Source organism: Oreochromis aureus, linkage group 23 (genome assembly GCF_013358895.1).
Source record: "Oreochromis aureus strain Israel breed Guangdong linkage group 23, ZZ_aureus, whole genome shotgun sequence".
Classification (NCBI taxonomy): domain Eukaryota; kingdom Metazoa; phylum Chordata; class Actinopteri; order Cichliformes; family Cichlidae; genus Oreochromis; species Oreochromis aureus.
Window position 1 is genome coordinate 3132952 of NC_052963.1, and position 23503 is coordinate 3156454.

Genomic DNA, 23503 nt, shown 5'->3' on the forward strand with positions numbered 1-23503 from the left:
CCTGTTCCTGCTCAAACACAGTGGTGTTTCTGAGTAGTTTATCTGCTTAGCAATTTAATTAAAAACTTTTAAATACATTCTTTTTTCATAGTATAATCTTCACATGCTTCATCCGAAGCACACTTTCTGTGTACTCACTATGTAATTTATAGCCAAAGTATTCACTCACTGTCTGTACTGTTTCGCTAGCTTAGCTTAGCTCGTAGCCGACTCGTTAGCACCATGGCTACTTCACCTGCCCCTCCTGCACTTTCCTGCTCATTGTGTCAGATGTTTAGCTACTCCTCGGCCTCCTTTAGCAGTAGTGATACTTGTAACAAATGTAGCATATTTGCAGCTCTGGAGGCCAGGATTACTGAATTGGAGACTCGGCTTCGCACCCTTCATTCACCCGTAGCTACCCAGGCCCCTGTAGCTGGTGCAGCCGAAGATAGCGTAGGCCCCGCTAAGTGTTTCCCGGCAGACCCCAAGCAGCTGGGGAAAGAGGGCGGCTGGGTGACGGTGAGGAGGAAGCATAGTCCTAAACAGAAGCCCCAGGTACACCACCAACCTGTTCATGTGTCTAACCGTTTTTCCCCACTTGGCGACACACCCGCCGGAGATCAAACTCTGGTAATTGGTGATTCTGTTCTCAGACATGTGAAGCTAGAGACACCGGCAACCATAGTCAATTGTCTTCCAGGGACCAGAGCAGGCGACATTGAAGGAAATTTAAAACTGCTGGCTAAGGGTAAACGTAAATACAGTAAGATCATAATTCACGTCGGCAGTAATGACACCCGGTTACGCCAATCGGAGGTCACTAAAATCAATATTGAATTGGTGTGTAACTTTGCCAAAACAATGTCGGACTCTGTAGTTTTCTCTGGTCCCCTCCCCAATCAGACCAGGAGTGACATGTTTAGCCGCATGTTCTCATGCATTGCTGGCTGTCTGAGTGGTGTCCCAGAAACGATGTGGGCTTCATAGATAATTGGCAAACCTTCTGGAGGAAACCTGGTCTTGTTAGGAGAGACGGCATCCATCCCACTTTGGATGGAGCAGCTCTCATTTCTAGAAATATGGACCAATTTATTAAACCCCCCAAAATATGACTATCCAGAGCTGGGACCAGGAAGCAGAGTTGCAGTCTTACACGCCTCTCTGCAGCTTCTCTCCTCCTGCTACCCCCCCAAAAACCCATCTCCATTGAGACTGTGTCAGCTCCCAAACAGACAAAAATCAAACTAAAAACCAACAATAAACAACTTAAAGAAAGAACAATACAGTATCCACATCTGAACCAAAGAGTAAAACAGTGAAATGTGGATTATTAAATATTAGGTCTCTCTCCTCCAAGTCTCTGTTAGTACATGACTTAATAATTGATCAACAAATCGATTTACTCTGCCTTACAGAAACCTGGTTGCAGCAGGATGATTATGTTAGTTTAAATGAATCAACACCCCCGAGTCATTCTAACTACCAGAAACCTCGAAGCACAGGCCAAGGGGGCAGTGTGGCAGCAATTTTTCACACCAGCCTATTAATCAACGAAAGACCAAGACAGACTTTTAATTCATCTGATAGCCTGATGCTTAGACTTGTCCACCCCAGCTGTAAAACTCAGAAACCAGTCTTACTTGTTATCATCTATCGTCCACCTGGGCCTTACACACAGTTTCTGTCTGATTTCTCAGACTTTTTATCTGATTTAGTGCTCAGCTCAGATAAAATAATTATTGTGGGTGATTTTAACATCCATGTAGATGCTAAAAATGACAGCCTCAACATTGCATTTAATCTGTTATTAGACTCAATTGGCTTCTCTCAAAATGTAAAAGAACCCACCCACCACTTTAATCACACTCTAGACCTTGTTTTAACATATGGCATAGAAACTGAACATTTAACAGTGTTTCCTGAAAACCCTCTGCTGTCTGATCATTTCCTGATAACATTTACATTTACAATAATTGATTACACAGCAGTGGAGAGTAGACTTTATCAAAGTAGATGTCTTTCTGAAAGTGCTGTAACTAAGTTTAAGAATATAATCCACCCACTGTTATCATCTTCAATGCCCTGTACCAACACAGAGCAGAGCAGCTATCTGAACGCTACTCCAACAGAGGTCGATTATCTTGTTAATAATTTTACCTCCTCACTACGTACGACTCTGGATACTGTAGCTCCTGTGAAAACTAAGGCCTCAAATCAGAAGTACCTGACTCCGTGGTATAATTCTCAAACACGTAGCCTAAAGCAGATAACTCGTAAGCTGGAGAGGAAATGGCGTGTCACAAATTTAGAAGATCATCATTTAGCCTGGAGAAATAGTTTGTTGCTTTATAAGAAAGCCCTCCGCAAAGCCAGAACATCTTACTATTCGTCACTGATTGAAGAAAATAAGAACAACCCCAGGTTTCTCTTCAGCACTGTAGCCAGGCTGACAAAAAGTCAGAGCTCTGTTCAGCCAACCATCCCTTTAACGTTAACTAGTAATGACTTCATGAACTTACAGTGGCTTGCAAAAGTATTCGGCCCCCTTGAACTTTTCCACATTTTGTCACATTACAGCCACAAACATGAATCAGTTTTATTGGAATTCCAGGTGAAAGACCAACACAAAGTGGTGTACACGTGAGAAGAGGAACGAAAATCATACATGATTCCAAACATTTTTTACAAATAAATAACTGAAAAGTGGGGTGTGCGTAATTATTCAGCCCCCCGAGTCAATACTTTGTAGAACCACCTTTTGCTGCAATTCCAGCTGCCAGTCTTTTAGGGTATGTCTCTACCAGCTTTGGACATCTAGAGACTGAAATCCTTGCCCATTCTTCTTTGCAAAACAGCTCCAGCTCAGTCAGATTAGATGGACAGCGTTTGTGAACGGCAGTTTTCAGATCTTGCCACAGATTCAAATACTTTTGCAAGCCACTGTATTCAGAAATAAAATTTTTATCATTAGAGAAAAAATTACCAATAATCATCCCACAGATGTAATATCATCTACAGCTACTTTTAGTACCATTGATGTTAAGTTAGACTCTTTTTTTCCAATTGATCTTTCTGAGTTAACTTCAATAATTAATTCCTCCAAACCATCAACGTGTCTTTTAGACCCCATTCCTACAAAACTGCTCAAAGAAGTCCTGCCATTAATTAATTCTTCAATCTTAAATATGATCAACCTATCTCTAATAATCGGCTATGTACCACAGGCCTTCAAGCTGGCTGTAGTTAAACCTTTACTTAAAAAGCATCTCTAGACCCAGCTGTCTTAGCTAATTATAGGCCAATCTCCAACCTTCCTTTCATTTCAAAAATCCTTGAAAGAGTAGTTGGCTGTGTCCCAATTCAGGGTATGCACGCTTGCTCAAATGCGAGTACGTCACCGCCACGCGACGACGGCTGTCCCAATTCAAAGTGTACTTCAAATGCATACTCCAAATGCGCCGTCGATTTCCCCAAATATCAAGCGTGGTCCGGTGCACGCCTGTGGTCCCATATATCCCACAATCCATAGCGCGGTGGTGGGTGTGGATAATTTTACCGCAAAATACGGCAGAAGGGAGCGGCCAAGAGTGAACTGTCAAAAGTAAGTACTGAATATAATGTCACTTATCTATGTGCGAATGTTTAAGAACATTAAAACATTACTGTTGGCCACATGTCGGCAAAGTTATGTGACATTAGTGATGTTTGTACTTTCAGCGGTAACTTGGTTTTAAAGCCTCTACTTCTAAATATAGATATAGTCGACCTTAATCTTACAATGAATGTGATGATTATATGGATAATTAAAGTCAGTCATATATCCACAAACACAACGAGCTGAAAGTCAGTGATGCTGCTCGGTTTGCAGTCCTGAATATGACGGCACAAGCAGGATTCACTGCACTGTTAATGTTAGCTATGTTATATTGCTGCCTCTGTTCGGTGGTGTCGAGCCAAACGGACTTTAACGTGTGTTTGAACGAGCTGACGGTTCACTCGTTAAGCTGAAAGAAAGATGCTTTAATCACAGGAGTCACACATATGTCCACTGGACCATCTGGAACTCTTCTTGTTTAGCACTCGTAATAACACAAACACTAAATCCTCCTTCTCTTGTGCTGTTTTGTAGCAGTGTGTACACCTGAGACTGTCACCTGTCTGTCTGTCCTGCACTCTCTCTCTGTTTCTTTCTCTCTGATTGTGGAATAAAAGTATGAACATGTGTATTTTAAGTTACACTTGTGTTTGAATCCTGCAGCTTATCACACATTTGATTTCCATGTGTGACAACTGCAAGTGTCCAGAGTGAGGACAGACTGAGGGACCCACTGCTGCACATCATCTGTGAGGCTTTGCACCCTGATGATCCACCAGGACAAACTCAGCAGTGTGTGAGGAAGAGGAGGAGGAAGAGCCAGCAGCAGCTGACAGATGGAGAGAATAGACAGACTGTTCCCTGTTTGTGAAGGACTGCTAGGAAAGTTTAACATAACTAATTGTCTGTCCTGAATCAGTCTTATTAGGTAATGTTCAAATAATGTTATCATCCCAGTGTTTTCAGTGTGGGAGAAAGTACTCAGGGCCTTCAAGTTACACACTATGAAAGGCAGCAACAAGTTTAATATTCAGAAACCTAAAGTATGTATCAGCAGCAGAATGGAGCTAAAAATAAATGTTTGTTTCAGTTCTATGAAGCTTTGAGTATTTTGGATTAGTAGCACTGCTGTGTTTGTTGCATCATATTGCTGTAATTGTTTATATGCTTTATATATTCTGAGGTAAGTTGATCTATAGTGTTACATCATATTCTATAAGGATGTTATGTGTTTGTAGACTTTCTGCCCAGTTTGACCCATTTAGCAGAAGTCAGCCTGTTTAAGGCTCTGATATCTGTTCTGTATGACTTAAAGCAGTTATGACATGGTCTGATTTTCTCACCCAATAAAGGAATATTTCATATATCAGTCTGATCTTCATTCTATCAGAAACAGTTATCACAGCTCGTACATTTTCTTTTTACACATATATGTAAGCATTGAGCCAAATTTAGTAATGCCAACATATTGAAAGAACAATGTTTGTCTCTTATATATAATACATCTGTATATACACTGTCAGAGATACTTGTCTTTGAGTGAAGATTTAAGGTGATAGGAGATATAATTAACTGCTACTTGCATCTTTGACCCAGAGTTCAAGCTCATATCTATCTATCTATCTATCTATCTATATATATATCTATATATATATAATCTGACAATACATATAATATTGTCCATATTATATTTGCATTACCACAGTGAGATGACTTTAGTCTCATGAACAACATTAGCTAATTATTATTTACTAACTAATCTTGAAATGACTGTTCAGTACAGAAATGAAGCCCAACTATCATGTTTTACAGTCCTGTGGTCTCAACTGATCAAAGTGATGTCATGACAAAAATGAATGAACAACAAAACATTTTTTCTCCTTCATTTCTGTCACACAAAGCTGTATGAAACATTTCTCGCGGTTAGTATCATGGTTGCTAGGCAACCTGAGCAGCGCGACAAAGGCTAGACCATCCCATTTCACAAGCCTCGCACTTCCGCACTTCCCGTACTTGTAGTACGCACTGTACGTAGTACGCGTAGTGTGCGTACTTCAAGCGTGCATACCCTGAATTGGGACACAGCCGTTGTTAAACAGCTAACAGATCATCTGCAGAGGAATGGCTTATCTGAAGAGTTTCAGTCAGGTTTCAGAGCTCATCACAGCACAGAAACAGCTTTAGTGAAGGTTACAAATGATCTTCTTATGGCCTCTGACAGTGGACTCATCTCTGTGCTTGTCCTGCTAGACCTCAGTGCAGCGTTCGATACTGTTGACCATAATATCCTATTAGCGCGATTAGAACATGCTGTAGGTATTACAGGTACTGTACTGCAGTGGTTTGTATCATATCTATCTAATAGACTCCAATTTGTGCATGTAAATGGAGAGTCCTCTTCACACACTGAGGTCAATTATGGTGTTCCACAGGGTTCAGTGCTAGGACCAATTCTGTTTACATTATACATGCTTCCCTTAGGCAGCATCATTAGAAGACATAGTATACATTTTCACTGCTATGCAGATGACACCCAGCTCTATCTGTCCATGAAGCCAGATAACACACACCAATTAGTTAAACTGCAGGAATGTCTTAAAGACATAAAGACCTGGATGGCCGCTAACTTTCTGCTCCTTAATTCAGATAAAACTGAGGTTATTGTACTCGGCCCTGAAAATCTTAGAAATATGGTATCTAAGCAGATTCTTACTCTGGATGGCATTACCTTGGCCTCCAGTAATGCTGTGAGGAACCTTGAGTCATTTTTTTGACCAGGACATGTCCTTCAACGCACATATTAAACAAATATGTAAGACTGCTTTCTTCCATTTGCGCAACATCTCTAAAGTTAGAAATATCCTGTCTCAGAGTGATGCTGAAAAACTAGTTCATGCATTTATTACTTCCAGGCTGGACTACTGTAATTCTTTATTATCAGGATGTCCTAAAAACTCCCTGAAAAGCCTTCAGTTAATCCAAAATGCTGCAGCAAGAGTCCTGACAGGGACTAGAAAGAGAGAGCAGATTTCTCCTGTTTTGGCTTCCCTTCATTGGCTTCCTGTTAAATCCAGAATTGAATTCAAAATCCTGCTCCTCACATACAAGGTCTTAAATAATCAGGCCCCATCTTATCTTAATGACCTTGTAGTACCATATCACCCTATTAGAGCACTTCGCTCTCATACTGCAGGCTTCCTTGTTGTTCCTAGAGTATTTAAAAGTAGAATGGGAGGCAGAGCCTTCAGTTTTCAGGCCCCTCTTCTGTGGAACCAGCTTCCAGTTTGGATTCAGGAGACAGATACTATCTCTACTTTCAAGATTAGGCTTAAAACTTTCCTTTTTGCTAAAGCATATAGTTAGGGCTGGACCAGGTGACCCTGAATCCTCCCTTAGTTATGCTGCAATAGACGTAGGCTGCTGGGGATTCCCATGATGCATTGAATGTTTTCTTTCCAGTCACCTTTCTCACTCACTATGTGTTAATAGACCTCTCTGCATCGAATCATATCTGTTATTAATCTCTGTCTCTATGTTAATACTGTCCATATGTATATAGTGCTGCAGAACTGTACGCCCCCCCCAAACATGTTTACACTGAGTAGGAGATGCTCTGTATCTCATTGTACAGCTGTATAATGACAATAAAGGCATTCTATTCTATTCTATTCTATTCTATTCTATTCTGTCTCTCTTCCACAGCATGTCTTTATCCTGTTTTCCTTCTCTCACCCCAACCAATCACAGCAGATGTCCCCGCCCCTCCCTGAGCCTTTCTCCCTGTTAAAAGGGAGTTTTTCCTTCCCACTGTCACCAAAGTGCTTGCTCATAGGGGGTCATATGATTGTTGGGTTTTTCTCTGTATCTACTGTACAATATGAAGCGCCTTGAGGCGACTTTTGTTGTGATTTGGCGCTATATAAATAAAATTGAATTGAACTGAATTGAATTGAACATCATTTTAACGCTGAAAGCATTTTAACGCTGAAAGCACTAATAATATTAACTCATAATAAAATGGATAATCAAACAATTTCCGTGGTGCTGATTAGAGATGGACCGATCCGATATTATCGGTATCGGTCCGATACTGACCTAAATTACTGGATCGGATATCGGCCAGAAATAAAAAATGTAATCCGATCCATTAAATATCAAAAAAGCACCTCACAAAACTTGCAACACGGCGTAACTCGGCTCATAACCGTAGCACGTCGGAGCAGTGTGCTCACGTGATTGAGCGGCTGTGTGTATTTGTAGCCTCCCTACCAAACCAGCATTTCATCTCCGAGGAAGTTATCCCAGAGAGAAGTAAAGCAAGTGTGTAAGTTCATCTCTGAATGTTTGTAAAGCGTTCCCGCATTAAGCTTAACAACCAATATATGGAGCGACTGCCTCTCTCTCTCTCTCTCTCTCCCTCTCCTGCCGCTACTTCATGAAACTGCTTAATGATCAGCTGATCGGCTTTTCTGTCGCGAGTCTGTCTCTCTTCTTTGTTTTTGGCCCACTTTGCACCAGAAAGAGGAAACCAGCGGCTGAACAACAGCAGCACGTTTAAGCTTGATAAGGTGTCGTTAGAATTTATTTAATATTACTTTCTTTAATATTACTTTTTTTAATATCACCAGGATCCTTTTCTACGTAGCTGACGGCCGGTAACTGTGCAGGGGCGGATCTAGCAAAGTTTAGCCAGGGGGGCCGATATGGCATGAACAGGGAAAAGGGGGCACAAAGACATACTTTTGTTTCTTATTCTCATTTAAAATGTCTCGCTTTTAATAAATAATTATCTGAATCTTACACCCAAAGTTTTAATCTGATGTAAAATGTATAGAAGTCCATTACTGTATATAGTAACTGTTAAGTCTAATATACCCTAGTAAGCTATAGTACTTTTTCCTTTGGGAAGGTACCATCTGTGAATTCTGCAATTCTGTTGAAGAAAGATGCTGAATCTATTTAATTATTCTTGAAAAATAATTTATTTCTGTGCATTTTTTTTTCACACTGCATCAAATTAAAGTTGATTACGTCGATTAAGCATCATGAGGTGGGGGGTGGGGGGTGGTTCCCTATTTTTTTTTGTTGGGAGTTTGCAACCCTATTAGTTAGGTTGCTTAATATTTCTGCTAAGAACTCTTTAAAATACCAGAATAGGGAGGATGGAGCAGGTTTAAGTTTATTAGATTGATCAGTGTTGCTGAACTATGAAATATTTTGGGCGCAGTGTATTTTTTACATACAGGTATAACAGAATAGCTTTAGTGTTGTTGTTTATTTAAACTTGAGTATGAACTTATACAAAATGCAGCAAGATATTAAAAAAACAGTTTTATTGATTAAAAAACACACTATATCGGATTCATATCGGTATCGGCAGATATTCAAATTTATGATATCGGTATCGGACATAAAAAAGTGGTATCGTGCCATCTCTAGTGCTGATGCTGCGCTGAGCAGGCAGCTCTTGAAGCATTTGAAGTGTCGGAATGTGGAAATTTCAACATCGCTTGAAAAAACTGCCAGCTAGCAACGTCCCTCTCACCGGTAGGCTAAGTGATTTTTAACCAATTACAAGTTGAATCTGGGAGTTGGGGTTGTTAGCTAAGAGACTGTCATTATGTGAGCTAATTTGCGATGTGCACCGGTGGCTTGGCCTTAGATACTTGTTTGTTAATGCACCTTCTCAAATTAATTCACTGCGTGTCATGCCATCAGTTAACCCTTCGCGTGCCAGCTGTGTCATGAGTGCCCAGGGTTGCCGACCCCTGCTCTAAGCACTGTTCTTGAGATAATCTGAAGGTCTATAGGGACTGACTCTGCAGAAAACTGACAACCTCTATGCACTATGCACCTGAGCATCCGCTCTATGATTTTACATGGCCTACAACTTCTTCCCAACTTGATGTTGTTCTCACTGCCTTCCACTTTGTTATAATGGGGGTGGCTGTAGCTCAGGTCGTAGAGCAAGTCACCTATTAACTGGAAGGTTGGTGGTTTAATCCCAGTCTGCTCCAGTCTGCATGCCAAATATTCTTGGGCAAGATTCATGTTGCTCTCCAATGCATCCATATCGGTATGAATGAATCCGTGTGAGGCGACTTCTGTTGTGATTTGGCGCTATATAAATAAAATTGAATTGAATTGAATGTTAGATCGAGAGCACTTAGAAACAGCACAGAAAAAAGTACTTGTGCAAATGGGTGTATGAGGCAAGTTGAGCAAGTGCTCAGAGTAGAAAAGCGCTTTATAAGAACCAGTCCATTTACCATAATACCACTAACAGTCAACTGTGGAATATTTAGTAGGGAGGAAATTTCATGACCAGGCACAGGTGGCATCCCATAATGGTACCATGCTGGAATTCACCAAGCTCCTGAGGGCAACACTTTCTTTCACAAATGTTTATACAAGCAGTTTGCAAGTGGGCTATGGAAGTGATTGGAACAACTGAATTCAATGACTTGGATAAGTCAGTGAATACTGTTGGCAATGTTAGCTATGTACAAAGCCGTTCAATCTTTTCATCTAAATTAATTTCTCGATGGAAATACGTATTTAAATAAAAACAGTTGTATACATTTTAGACACAGACCTCAGATGTTATTTTGTTGTTGGAATTGTCCTTTGGTTCTCTGGGGGGAATAAAAGCTGTGGATGAATCATTGGAGCTCTCTTTTTCTTCCTAGATAGATCAGAGAGACGGACATAGTAGCCAAAAAGTTTTCAACTGCTTAACTACATGTTGTAGCCATACCGCCATAAGCACTCACTTCAAAGAATTAGTAGTCAGTACCTGTGTGAGTCCTGAACTTGGCTGTGCCAGAGGCTGAGGCTCAGCAGGTTTTGATTCATCCACTTTTCCATTCTTCACAGCATCCAGTGCAGTGGTAGTTGAATCCAAACTGAGTTTTGGAGTTGAGTGGGGACTGGCATGAGGACTGGTCTCATTGTTGTTGTTCTGCTTCAACAGGTGACTCTTCATTAGGCAGGGAGTTCTAGGAAAATGACATGTACAGTAACTGTTTTATTAAACATAAATTTAAGAATGAATTGGTTCAAAATCTTTATAAATGTGATAAACATCTCTGGCTGGACACATAGATAAATTTGACATAAATGTCTAGCACTTTGTGTCTACATTATAAAATCCAGAATGCTTAATTATAGATTTATTTATTGTTAATACCCTCGGTTTATTTTCCATGTTCTAGATAATATAAAATTTGAGTTAAGAGCAGTTATAAAATAAAATCCAATGATGCTAGCAACCTGCAAAATTTTCTTTAAAGAAATAAACTTTCTCCATCTTGTAGCTTGCAGTTTTGTTGCTCATGTTAAAGTAATTTGCAAGATATATGAATGAAATAATTTGATTCCTTTGATGTCTTACTTCATTCCCTTCTTGTCTTTCTTCTCTGGTTTGTGTTTGGAAACCCTGCTCCTTGAGGCCAGGGAGATATGGATGTATAACACTGTCATGATAATGACAGGGAGATAAAATGCTGCTATTGCTGTTCCAAATGTCACTGCAGGATTAGAAAGGAACTGCAGGAAGGAAAGAAAGGAAAAAATGTTACATAACACAAGTATTTTCAGTCTTTTTTATAGTATGGTGAATATTTTTATTACATTTACAGATACAATATACATCATGATACTGGAACTTTGATTGTTGTTGTATTTGTAAACTCACTAAATTTTAGACAACTTATAGCATTTCTCAGGGACTCCATTAAAGTTAATCACAGGTAAACATTTAAGAGCCGAGGGAAACACCACATTAATGTAACAATAAGAATCCTAGTTGAGGTTGACTGGGGTAGACTGAAAACAGATAATGCTGTTTATAAACTCCAGACCAACATCATTATAAGTTATGGTAGCTACCACTGCCAGCTGGGGGTATTTTTACTCCCTCTTGACTACTTCTAGGTATCTGAGCTTTTATTACATTGATTCCCAATTACTGAAAGAGATCTTCATGAGCAGTCCTTTTGTGGTTTGCATTATTAATGACAAATAGATGAAAATCAGTGAGGCTTCAAATTTTAAACTAACAATAACTAAGGATTTTATTCAGAATAATGAAAGACCATTCAATATTAACCTTTACAAAACCTTGCAGTCATCAAAATGAAAGAGCACTCATTCATTACAAATGAAGTTACTGATGGTTACAGCTTCCAAAGACAAATAGGAAACTGACCGTAATGATCTGACTTTTTCTTTCCAGGATCTTACTAGTTTCTCTAATTGCTGTAGTTTGTTCTTGTTCCATTGTCCTCAGCAACGTGGGTCCACATCATAATCCTGCATTAGCCATTCCATTGTTTTTATCTAATCGTCTTCAAGGACATTTTTAACCCATTTTGCAATGTGACAACATGCGTTTAATAGCTAATTTAAAATGTTGACAAGGAAGGAACAGTGTATTGGTGAAGCAGCTTCTGAGTAACAGTGTTCACCTGACAGTAAAGTTGTGGTTGGAAATTTCTATACTCTCATTAAGTCATCGGGCTTTCAAAGGAATCATTGATTTCTTTTTCTTTTCTTTTTCCAGGGTAGAATATCATACAGCATATATCTTTAATGACTTTAAAAACACAAGAAGTGTTTGAATTTAGGTTAGATGATTTTCTCTGTCAGGAGAGGCTCAAAAGAGATATCAAATAGGATAAAACTATACATGCAAATATACATACTTAAATATTTTAAGAAGTGGTGCTGAAGGTTCTGCCTTTAAACTTAAAAAGTTTAAGGCCTAGTGACGTCTCGTTAGTGATCATGATTGTCTTCGACTACTAGTTGCTCTTTTTTGACAGCACTCATTGGACTAAATAACACTCCCAATAAAGAGAAAGTCCAAAAACTTCATGAAGATCTAAGAAACAGAACTGTTCATTTAAACAAGTTGGGAAGGCCTTTTTGAGATATTTCTGAACAAATGCAAATTCCAAGATACATTCAAATAGTATATACAATACTGGTCAAAAGTTTTAGAACACCCCAATGTTTCCAGTTATTTATTGCATTTCAAGTAGTTTGAGTCCAATGAATAGCTTGAAATGGTATAAAGATAACTGTGAACTGCAAGAGGTTAAAAAAAAGGTAAGGTCCCACAGAGCTGAAAAATAAAGTACATTTCAGAATTATACAAAAAGGCCTTTTTTAGGGAACACAAAATGTATTTAAAGCTGTTCTGCAGCAATGGAGGTTGATCAAGTCTTGAAAGCTGGTGCTACTAATTCCTAAAGGGGATCCAACTTTTCTGGATTGGGCAGCAGAATTTTTGTATTGTTTAGAATTTTTTTTTTAAACAATACCGATCAGGTTTTCAAACCAAAGAACTTGTTACCAGCTGTTCATATATACTCTATAGATCTGTATTTTAGTGGGTTGTTAGCCACCTTCAGTTTGTTCAATGAGTTAATGTTGTTATTGTTCTAATTTATCAGTTTGCATCTTGACCTTTTTATCACCACAAACTAGAAAAGCTATCAAGACTGCAAAAATCACTGACATCTCTGGCAGTCACATAACACCTTGCAGCTGAATCAAGAGTAGGCTAACAGCACACAGTGGACAGCAGGACACTACTACTTCTACTACTACTACTACTACTACTACTAACAATAATAATAAAGTTAAGTTAATTATAATTATTCATTGGAAAACAAAGTAGATTTCTCAGTAATTTTGTAGACCGTGTATTTGTTTACATTGCACTTCCTCATTCCCTGCTGTATCTGATCAATACGATTTTACACATGACACAAGTTCTGTACATAGATTTTTTCATACCTGAATATAACACTCTCCAGGTGGCACTGTTCTCTGTCCAACGATGAACTGCCAGAACAAGATGGCAGGAGCCCATAAGATGAATGACAGGATCCAAGCTGCTGCAATCATTAATCCTGCCATCTTAGTTGTCCTTCTTGTTGGATACGTAAGGGGTTTGGTAACACAGAAATAGCGATCAAAGCTGATAATTAACAGATTCATCACAGAGGCGTTTGACACAACATAATCTAAAGCTAGCCACAAGTCACAGACCACCGGCCCAAGTGGCCAGTAGCCAACAATAATGTAGACTGTATACAAATTCATACTGAAAACACCGATGATCAAGTCAGCGCATGCTAATGAAAATAGGAAATAGTTATTGACAGTTTGTAGGTGACGGTTTACTTTGATGGAGAGCATGACTAAAATATTTCCTGTAACAGTCACAAAGCTCAACGATCCTGTAACCATAGCAATAAAAAACATCTCCAAAGCTTTGTATGGACTTCCAGTTCCCACTCCACTGTCAACAGCAGAACAGGATGTTGAATCATTGGTGGATATGTTGCACGATGTGTTGGAGAACAGGTCAGTCGTTTGGTTGAGCAATGAGCCTAAAAGAAGAGAAAAACAAGAGGATCGATTGAGAGAAATATGCACTGTGCTTGGTGCGCTGTAAGGTAATAACAACAAAAGTTGATTTTTATAAATGTGGGATTGGGAGACGTGTTTTAACACCCACTACAGCAGCTGGGTTTGTGACAGATCAAAATAGAGAAAGAAGACTTTGCTTTCTAAACAGGGACAGTAAGAACATTTAGAGTCAAAGTGGAAAAAGAAACAAGATGATGACTGACATTGGGAAAATCAGGGTAGACAGCTACCATCTGGAAAAAAATCTGGTATAAAAACATTTCCAGCTATTTTAATTTAAAGAACTTGTTAGTTGTAAACTTATTAGCTTCTCAATCTCATTATCCAGTATGTTCTGTCACACACACCTACACCCACACACATGTGCACACATCTGTATCTTGTGTATTTTTTGTATGTTTTTTTCTTACAAGCGCAGCAGTTGATTATCATGAATGTCTCTGTTCATCATTCTCTCAACCCTGGCTAGTCATTCGCCGCATCATTGACTGTAGGGATGGGCACCACTGTCAATCAGCACCAGATCCTCGCAGGGCTGCATTCTCAGCACCCTCTGTACATCTATGACTCCACACCAACCCACCCAACCGGCACCACTGGACCAGAGGCTGCTGCTGTCCTTCTATCACTCCTCGGTGGAGAGCGTGCTACCAGGGTGTTTGGTACGCATGGGCCACTACTGAGACAGGAAGGCTCCACAGAGGGTAATTAACACTGCCCAAAAAATCATTGTCTGCCCTCAGATCAATCAGACTCACAAACAGCTTCTTTCCCTGGGCCATTCGGACTGTTAACAAACACTAACCTCCCACACCCCTTCCCTGCCTACCCACCTCACCAGTTTGAGCCATGATCTGAGTAACCGCCATTACTCAGGCCACTCACACGCTGACTCTATTCAGTCCAAGTCTTTTTTTCTTTGCACTACTTTCGCACACTTTGCAACTTGTTCTCTAATGTGTGTCCTTTTATCATGTGCCTTTCTTTTATTTTTGTATATATTCCTCTTGTTTTGTATATATTTCTCCTGTTTGTTATTTATTCCTGTCTACTATTTATATTTTATTCCAGCACAGTTAGTGCGGAGCAACCTCAATGTCATTAAACATTCTATTCTATTCTATTTTGTTTTGCTAAGTGGCACTTTATACCTGAAATTAGTTAAATTAGAATTAGAATTAGAAATTACAATTACTTTTTTGTCTACTCTTTAGACATTAAACATTGTGTCCCACAGAAAGAAAACAACACTGAAAGCATTGCCCAGTTTTGTCCAGGAAGATAAAACACACAGTTATTCATGAAGGGTTTGGTAGGTAATGATCCATCCATCCACAATTTTATTTATTTTTTTTATCATTTATCTGGGTTCGGGTTGCAGGGGCAGCAGCAGTCTAAGGAGAGATGGCCAGACCTCCCTCACCCCTGCCACTTTCTCCAGCTTATCTGGGTGAACATCGAGATGTTCCACCTATCAATCTTGTGTCTCCCTTGTGAACAAGACTCTTGAACACCTCAAGTTAGGGCAGTAACTTATACCTGACCCGGAGTGGGCACGCCACCCTGTTCCGGCTGAGAGCCACCACTTGGCTACGCCTAGATGTTCTGTCCTTAAAAATTACTTGACAACCTATACTCCTGAAGCACCACCCATAGGAATCCCCCAGGGACCCGGTTTTTCTCCACAAAACTACAAAAAACATGTGGACTGGTTCAGCAAACCCCCACCCTGAGCCAATCCCTCAACATGTTTATTCTCACTGCTGATATTGCCTTCATATTAAATAATTTTTTGCTTTTTAAAGTAGTTTGAGAACAATTTGAGAGCCACTGCACCCAGGCCGATCCTGATTCTGAATGTACTGATGAGGATGGCATGGTCAGCTGTATCAAATGCTGCAGTCAAGTCTAAAAAGAATAAACAGTACTAAAAACAACACTACTACACATTACTTGCATCTGCACTTATTAAAATGTGATTCATATCTCTTAGTAGAGCAGTTTCTGTACAGTCCTTTCCCCCCTAAAGTCAGAATGAAATTATAAAGTAAGTTGTTGCCTTTCGTGTTAAATAGACTTTTTTTATATAGCACTTTTCTACTCGAGCATCTCACTTTTACACAAGTACCTATTTTTCCTTCTGTGCCTAAGTGCTTTCTATCTAACATTCACACTCCGATTGGATGCAACTTAGGGTTCAGTATCTTGCTCGAGGATAATTTTGCATGGAGACTGACCAAGACACGCTGACTACACTGGATTAAGAATTTATGCAAAATTATGAACACTACAATAGTTTTATTTGATTCTGGCGAGAAATTGAGTCAAGCTGATCTAGAAATTCTTACAAATCAGATAATCTCAGTACGACTTCCCAGTGTGAATCCTATTGGCAAATCTCATATAGGGTATGCTATTTAAGCTGTTTCAGCCTGCATACAGATGCTGTTCCCTCAGTAGGCTGTTTTTGCCAACCAACCTCCTTTCATGCTAATCATGCTGTTTCTGACTTAATTTTTTCTGTTATCACGGATGCAGACTGTGTTCTGTGAGGGAGTCTGCTGTTCCTATCCCTGCATTAAGCTTTCCATGTATGCCTGCAGAAAGGGAGGGGGAAGGTCTCTGAGGCAAGCTGACAAAGGGAATACATAGTTCAGACTAACGTTACAGTCAAATAATGTGTGTGGATTTTTAAGAGCAGATTGTTGTTTGGTGAATTCATGTTCAATTTGTCATTGTTGTTTAAAATAAAGAATATATTAACATTTATATTGCTGTATTGTATGTTAGCTAACAAATTAACAATACAGAATGAGATGGGATGAGAGGAAATCTAAGAAGTTAAGATATGTGTGAGCTGTGTCTCTGACAGGCTGGTCTGCTGTACTGGGGCCCTGCAGGAACGGTGCTCGCACAGGTCCTGTTCACCCTCTACACTGCAGACTTCTCCATCAACTACCTGGGCTGCTATCTACAAAAGTTTTCTGATGACCCTGTTATAGTTGGCTTTATCACAGGTGAGGACGACTCAGAGTACTGATGGTAGATTCAGGACATTGTGAACTGGTGCCAGCTGAACCATCTCCTGATCATCACGGAGAACCCACCACATTACATCTTTTGGAGAGTTGGGATGTGCTCCTGAAGACCTTTTTTGACTCTGTGGTGGCGTCAGCCATCTTCTATGGCATTGTCTGTTGGAACAGCAGATTATCTACAGCTGAGAGGAAGTGGTTGGATAAACTCATCAGAAAGGCCAGTTCTGCTCTAGGATGCCCCCTCAACCCAGTGCAGGTGGTAGAAGACAGAAGAAATATATTTGAAAAAGAAAAATAACATCCCTCTTGAACAATGTCTCCCACGGGACTCATGAAGCTGCTGCAGAACTGGAGAGCTCCTTCAGTGACGGACTGCTGAACTAGATGCACAAAGAGGCATTATCACAGGTCCTTCCTCCCAGCAGCTGTTAGACTTTATAACCATCACTGTTCCCAACACACACAAAAGGTTGTTTACATCCCACATTGTAAATATATAATCCTATTTCTTTTTGATTTTTGTACATATAGTGCCGCAGAGCTGTGCACCCCCCCCCCCCCCCTTTTTACGTCTGCTCTTATTCTCATTGTACATGTGTATAGTGACAATAAAGGCATTGTATTCTATTGTATTAAATTCTATTCTATCCCTGCTGTTATTTGCACAGTTTTTCAATTTTCTTTAAATAATCTGTCTTTGTTGTTTTTAAGCACAAATAGACAACACTTTTTGTACATCTTTTTTTTAAAAAGTATCCTACTCAGCTGCACATTTCTTTGAATCTGAGCATGGTATTTTTAATACTGTACAGTATTCTTTCTTGCTTTTTTTACTTATGTTGTAAGTTTGCCCTGTACAGTCTCTTTGCTGCTGGAACATGTGAATTTCACCAATAAAGGATATTTCTATTCTATTCTATGCACACAAAAGAACTTGAAATCTTGAAATGTGCACAACAGGCTGATGAGAGAGGTATTACGACTGATTTCATCACTATCATCTCACACACTCATATATACATAAACAGCATTCCTGCAACAAGGCTCCAGACACGAAGCTGCTGCAACTCTGTAACACAGGCGTACACATATGCATTCCACTAGTAGCAACTATCAGAATTCTTTTTGTATCAATACTGAAATATTCATCTAAAGGAATTTATATTAAATTATACAAGTACAGCTGTTCAGCTGTTTTATTCCTTATGTGCCTACAGCAGCTGCTGTATTTGACAGAAAATCTAAATATATACTCCATAACACTGCATAACATTGTTTCAGGCTGACCTTTTAAAAATTGTTATGGACAGTCTATATGCAAGCCGTACAAAGTACAAGCTTTGATCTCTCTTTTACTCAAGCAAGGACAACACTGTCAAATAAAATGAATAACTTTTCTTATTTTAATTGAACGTGCAAATTAAAAGTTGCATCTTTCAATGGCAATGATGCCTACAGTGTGGTGACCTTCTGAATCCAAGTACTTCCATGGCTGGTATACCATTTAATATCTTCTCTATGTTTCATGTACATGTGCTTTCATGTGGTTCTACATATAACGACTTTTGCAGGCTTCTCACACAAATGCTATTAGTATACATGAAACAAACAGGGGTAAAAGACGACCAGAATGGTCCTGAACTGTGTCCCAACACCTTCAATTATTGGAGATAGTTTAAATGAATTTCGTGAGCAGGACCACACCTCATACGTTCCCCTTCTAGTTCTTTGTCTGTAGATGTTCTCTTGCACTTGAAACTGTTTGTTCTCCTATCGACAACTTATCCTAGAAGAATCCTACTTACCCTTTTAATATGCTCACCATTGTCCCTCAGACCATCTGGCGAAGAACTCCACAGCCTATTTTCAGCCGATCTCTTTCATGCTGTACATGAAACCTAACAAAACTTCTGCCTCTGACCAACATGCCCAGGATGCAGCAGAGCGACAGAACATCACTCCTGATACACTCTCACTGGCTGAGAACATCTTGTTGCGTTGTTTGTCCTTGTTTGTCCTGATGGGGCACCACTGACATGTTATAACTTGTCATAAGACAAGGCTGCATAGTGGTTGGAGAGGTTATACCCTGGTGGAAAAGCAACACCATTTAAATCGCTCTTGTGCAAACTGGCAACCCTCTATCTCTCTCCTCTATTCCTTCTTTACAAAATACATCAACAGACATTCCCAGCACCGGAAGGCTAATTTCTTTCTCTTCAGTCCCTTCTTTACAGAATTCTTCAACTAATATTCACCCCAGCCCAGGATACTTCACAATCCAAAAACTACACATCCACTCTCACAGCTCCAGCTGCTCTTCCAAAACCCAAAACTACTGAGCCCACACTATCTCTAGTTAGGGTGCCTGAATTGAATTCAATGACTTTAGATGTTGCTACTTTCAGTTCTGTTCTTTCTGTAGATGTGACCATCCCCGCCAAATTGATCACACAATCGAACTAGCCCTCAATAACTACCTATCCCGCTTCAGGCTTCAGGGCCCATGGGGAAACTCATTTGTGTAAATCTCCTCCTCCAAAATTTACTCTGCCTTTTTGCACCAAACAATAGCTGCTCTCCCTTTTTGGACACCTGAACAGTGCCCTGCGCATAATTCCTCAGGGCTATTCTTTAATTTCTCACTCATTCTAGATAGCTCTCCCCAGTAAAAATCTGGCTTTGACAACATCTCCTTGAGGTAGCTGTTGTTTGGATTTGGCACAATATAAATAAAATTTAATTGAAATAAACTGAAAATCTTCTCACCAACTTGAATGGCATCACCTTCCATGATGATCAGCTGTCAAGAGCTGATAGATTCAGTCCTAATGCTGCACCTTCTGCTGGTTTTATCAGGGTGGAAGATGGTTTTCCTCCAATGGGCCTGTATATATTTTGTGCTCCATTTAAAATAGATAAAGATAAGATAAGATAAAACTGTCTCCCATCACCTTTGTTCATTTACAAAATCTAACCAGAAGTCATCGCTGCCTCACCTCACAAAGAAGGTCAAACTAACCAGCCAGGCAGCCCCATTTCCATATTCTATTTTTAAGATAAACTGGCCCTTATGTACTTACAAGGCTCCGTCCATTATCTTCATCTTCAACAATTCCAGCACACTTCACCTACGGATCCTTTGTTCATCACAAAGTCTGGGCACGTCACTGCCAGATTTTCGTTCTTCTCACTCTTTCATCAAGTTTTTTCTCACTGTCTGGAAATTCTTATGATCTCTTCTGTAGCCATTCCTTCTGCACTGATGCCGCTATAGCAAGATCTCATGAAGCGATCCTGATCAAGGTCATGGGACATATGGGTCATCACAAGCCTACCAGTTATATATTTGCAACAGTCTTCAAGACCTTTGTAACGCACAATCATCACCGCTTCTAAGGAATGCCTTTTTTGATTTGGATTTTCTTTGAGGTTACCCCTATGCAGGGTATACCCCAACTCTCATCCTATGACAGCTGGAACAGCCTCTACCCTTAACACAGAATTAGATAAGTAAGTGAAAATGAATTTTAGACAGAAAGTTGGTAATAGAAATATGATCATTTGTGTACAAAGTCACAAAACCTAGCCTATTTTTATCAGACTTGACTGAATGTTCTGTACATGTAGATTTTTATGTTCCCTTAAAATTTGAAATGAAAATACATAATGGTTTAAAATATTTGTACAAATAAGCTCATTTTAATATGGCTGCTATGGCTGTTGAGTAATGAGACTGCTTTGTAGGAGTGTTCTGACTTCAAGCCAATAGCCCATCAAGTGAGGGATTTACCAAGGAGATGCTCTGTCCCCACTGGTTTTCTGCATAGGCCTGAACCCCCTCAGTGAAATCACTGACAAGACTGGCTACAGATACCGACTATGGAATGGAGCAACCTTTAACCACCTCTGCAAGGATGACATCAAGGTGTATGCCAGGAGTGAACGAGACATTGGTTCACTGATCCACATCACAAGGATATACAGCAACGACATCTGAACATCATTCATACTGAAGAAGTGTAGTCAGATGGTAACAAAGACAGGGAGGGTAGTCAGAACTGAGGGGATCACATTACTGGAAGGCAACATTGCAGACATCGAAGACAACTACAAGTACCTGGTCAACAGGCAAATGGAAACCATGAAGAGGCCACTAGGAAAGCTGAAACCACCAAGTACCTGCAGAGGGTAGGCAAATCCTGAGGAGTCTGCTGAATGGTAAGAACAAGATCCGGGCTATCAACACCTGGACCCTACGGGTGATCAGACACCCTGATGATAATAAGCTGACTGAAGGAGGAGATAGAAGCCACTGACATTGAGACAAGGAAGCTCCTTACCATGCATGGAGGGTTTCACCTTAAGTCCAGCAACCTGAGACTGTACGCTAAGTGAAAGGAAGGAGGACGGGGACTAATGAGTGTCAGAACCACTGTCTGGGATGAGACAATGAACATCCATGAGTACATCAGGAAGATGGCCACAACTGACCGCATGAAGAAAGAACCCCATGAAAGAAGAGCAAGAGGAGGAGCCTTCATGGAAGGACAGGCTCCTGCACAGTATGTACCACCAGTAGAGAGGAAGTGGCTGACATGCAGAAATCCTACCAGTGGCTGGACAAAGCTGGACCAAAACACAGCACAGAGGCGCTAATCATGACAGCACAGGAACTCTAGGTACAAGACTCATAGAGGCTGGGGTCTATCACACCAGACAAGACCCCAGGTGCAGGCTGTGTAAAGATGCCCCTGAGACAATCCAGCACATAACAGCAGGTTGCCAGATGCAGGCAGGCATACATGGAATGCCATATCCAATTGGCCGGCATAGTACACAGAAACATCTGTGCTGAGTAGGGCCTGGAAGTCCCGAGGTCAAAATGGGAGGCGCCCCTTGATAATGACCGAGCTAAGATCCTGTGGGATTTCCAGATATAGACGGGTAAACAGGAACAACATCTGAGACAGAGACTCTAATCTGAGGTGTGATTTCTGAGGCTGGTGACTTGGATGAATTTATCCTCAGTAGCAAAGGTGACTCTTGGTATTCCTTTCCTCCATGTCTCAGTGTCAAGTCTGCATCTTTGTGAATGTCTCTTGTTTCCTGTTTTACTTTGACAGTCTTGTGTCCTGTCTGTGTTCAGTGTTTTCAGTTTTGCTTCCTACCCATCTTCTTATGTCAGATTAGTCCTAGTTGTGTTTGCTTCCTGTTTCCCATTTCCTCGTATTGTTTTCCTTTGTCTGTTGTCATATATCCCATGTGCTTTTATATGGTCTGTGTTTCTTGTGTCCCTGGTAATGTCTAGCTCCCTGTTTTCTAATCTCTTATTTCTCAGCTTTCCGGTTTCTAGGCCCGTTTAAGATTTACTCTGTTAAATCTTCCATAACAATGAGTGCGGCGTCCTGGTGAAGTACTTGTTGCTGTGTAAGAGCCTCATGTAGCTCACATAAGGCAGTGTCCGAGTCCACGTGAGGCAGAGTATAAACAGTGCAGGCAATGACCGCAGTGAATTCTGGAGGGAGATAGAAAGGGTGACATTTAATGATCAAAAGTTCTAGATTGGGTGGGCAAGAGTGTGTGAGTGGAGAGATGTTCGCGCTGTCACACTATCTGTTGTTCACCATCAAACACACTCCACCACCTCTTTTTTTGCCCAACTCCGTTGTCCTGTCCATGCGGTAAATTGAAAAGAACCCTGCCGGCAGCACGGCGTGGTCCGGTATTGCTGGGTTCAGCCAAGTCTCGGTGAGGCAGAGGAGGTTGCAATCCCGAATGTCTCTCTAGAACCTAATTATGGCTCTGAGGTCATCAAGCTTTTTCTTGATGGATTGAACATTGGCTAGCAGGATACTGGGCATGGGCACACGGTGTGCGCGAGCCCGTAGCCTTTTCCTGATGCCGGCTCGTTTCCCTCGACGCTGTCACTTAGGGTCGCATCCTTTGTTCTCTCTCAGGATCTCCCTTCATCCGGTTGGGTCCGGAGTTAAACAGGATGAAATGTGTGAATATTTTAAACCAATAGAAACCAGAGTGTCTCTACTGTTGCAAATTTGTGTGTTTTCCATGATGCCCATGCAAGATTAAGGCAGACAGAGCAGAAAGTAATGAAAATCAGCAAAAAAAGTTAGGAAAAGTTGGGTCAGAGCATCCAGCACGGGAGCCGGCGCTATCTTTGTTGTCATCCGAACGTTTCCCAACCAGAAGCTGTGGGTGGATAAAAACATCCGCGACACTCTGAGATCGCGCACCACTGCCTACAATGAAGAGCTTGTCTCCGGTAATATGGACCAATACAAGGCTGCGTCTTACAACGTGCGCAGCGCGGTCAGAAAGGCAAAGCGGAGCTACGGGGAAAAACTAGAGTCACAGCTACAACAGTGCGACTCTAGGAGCCTGTGGAAGGGACTGTGGACAATAACGGACTACAAACAACCAGCTT

General features: G+C 40.6%; 1 protein-coding gene across 1 annotated transcript in view; it reads right to left on the reverse strand.

Annotated features, from left to right (window-relative positions):
• Positions 1 to 23503, reverse strand: part of chrm4a (cholinergic receptor, muscarinic 4a) — a 105010-nt gene that overhangs the window by 49847 nt on the left and 31660 nt on the right. Inside the window, exons 2-5 of the mRNA XM_039606380.1 lie at positions 13382 to 13980; positions 10971 to 11125; positions 10374 to 10575; positions 10173 to 10262 (exon numbers count right to left, since the gene is read on the reverse strand). Coding sequence (XP_039462314.1) covers positions 10173 to 10262; positions 10374 to 10575; positions 10971 to 11125; positions 13382 to 13980 — 1046 coding nt within the window. The remainder of the gene's footprint in view (positions 1 to 10172; positions 10263 to 10373; positions 10576 to 10970; positions 11126 to 13381; positions 13981 to 23503) is intronic.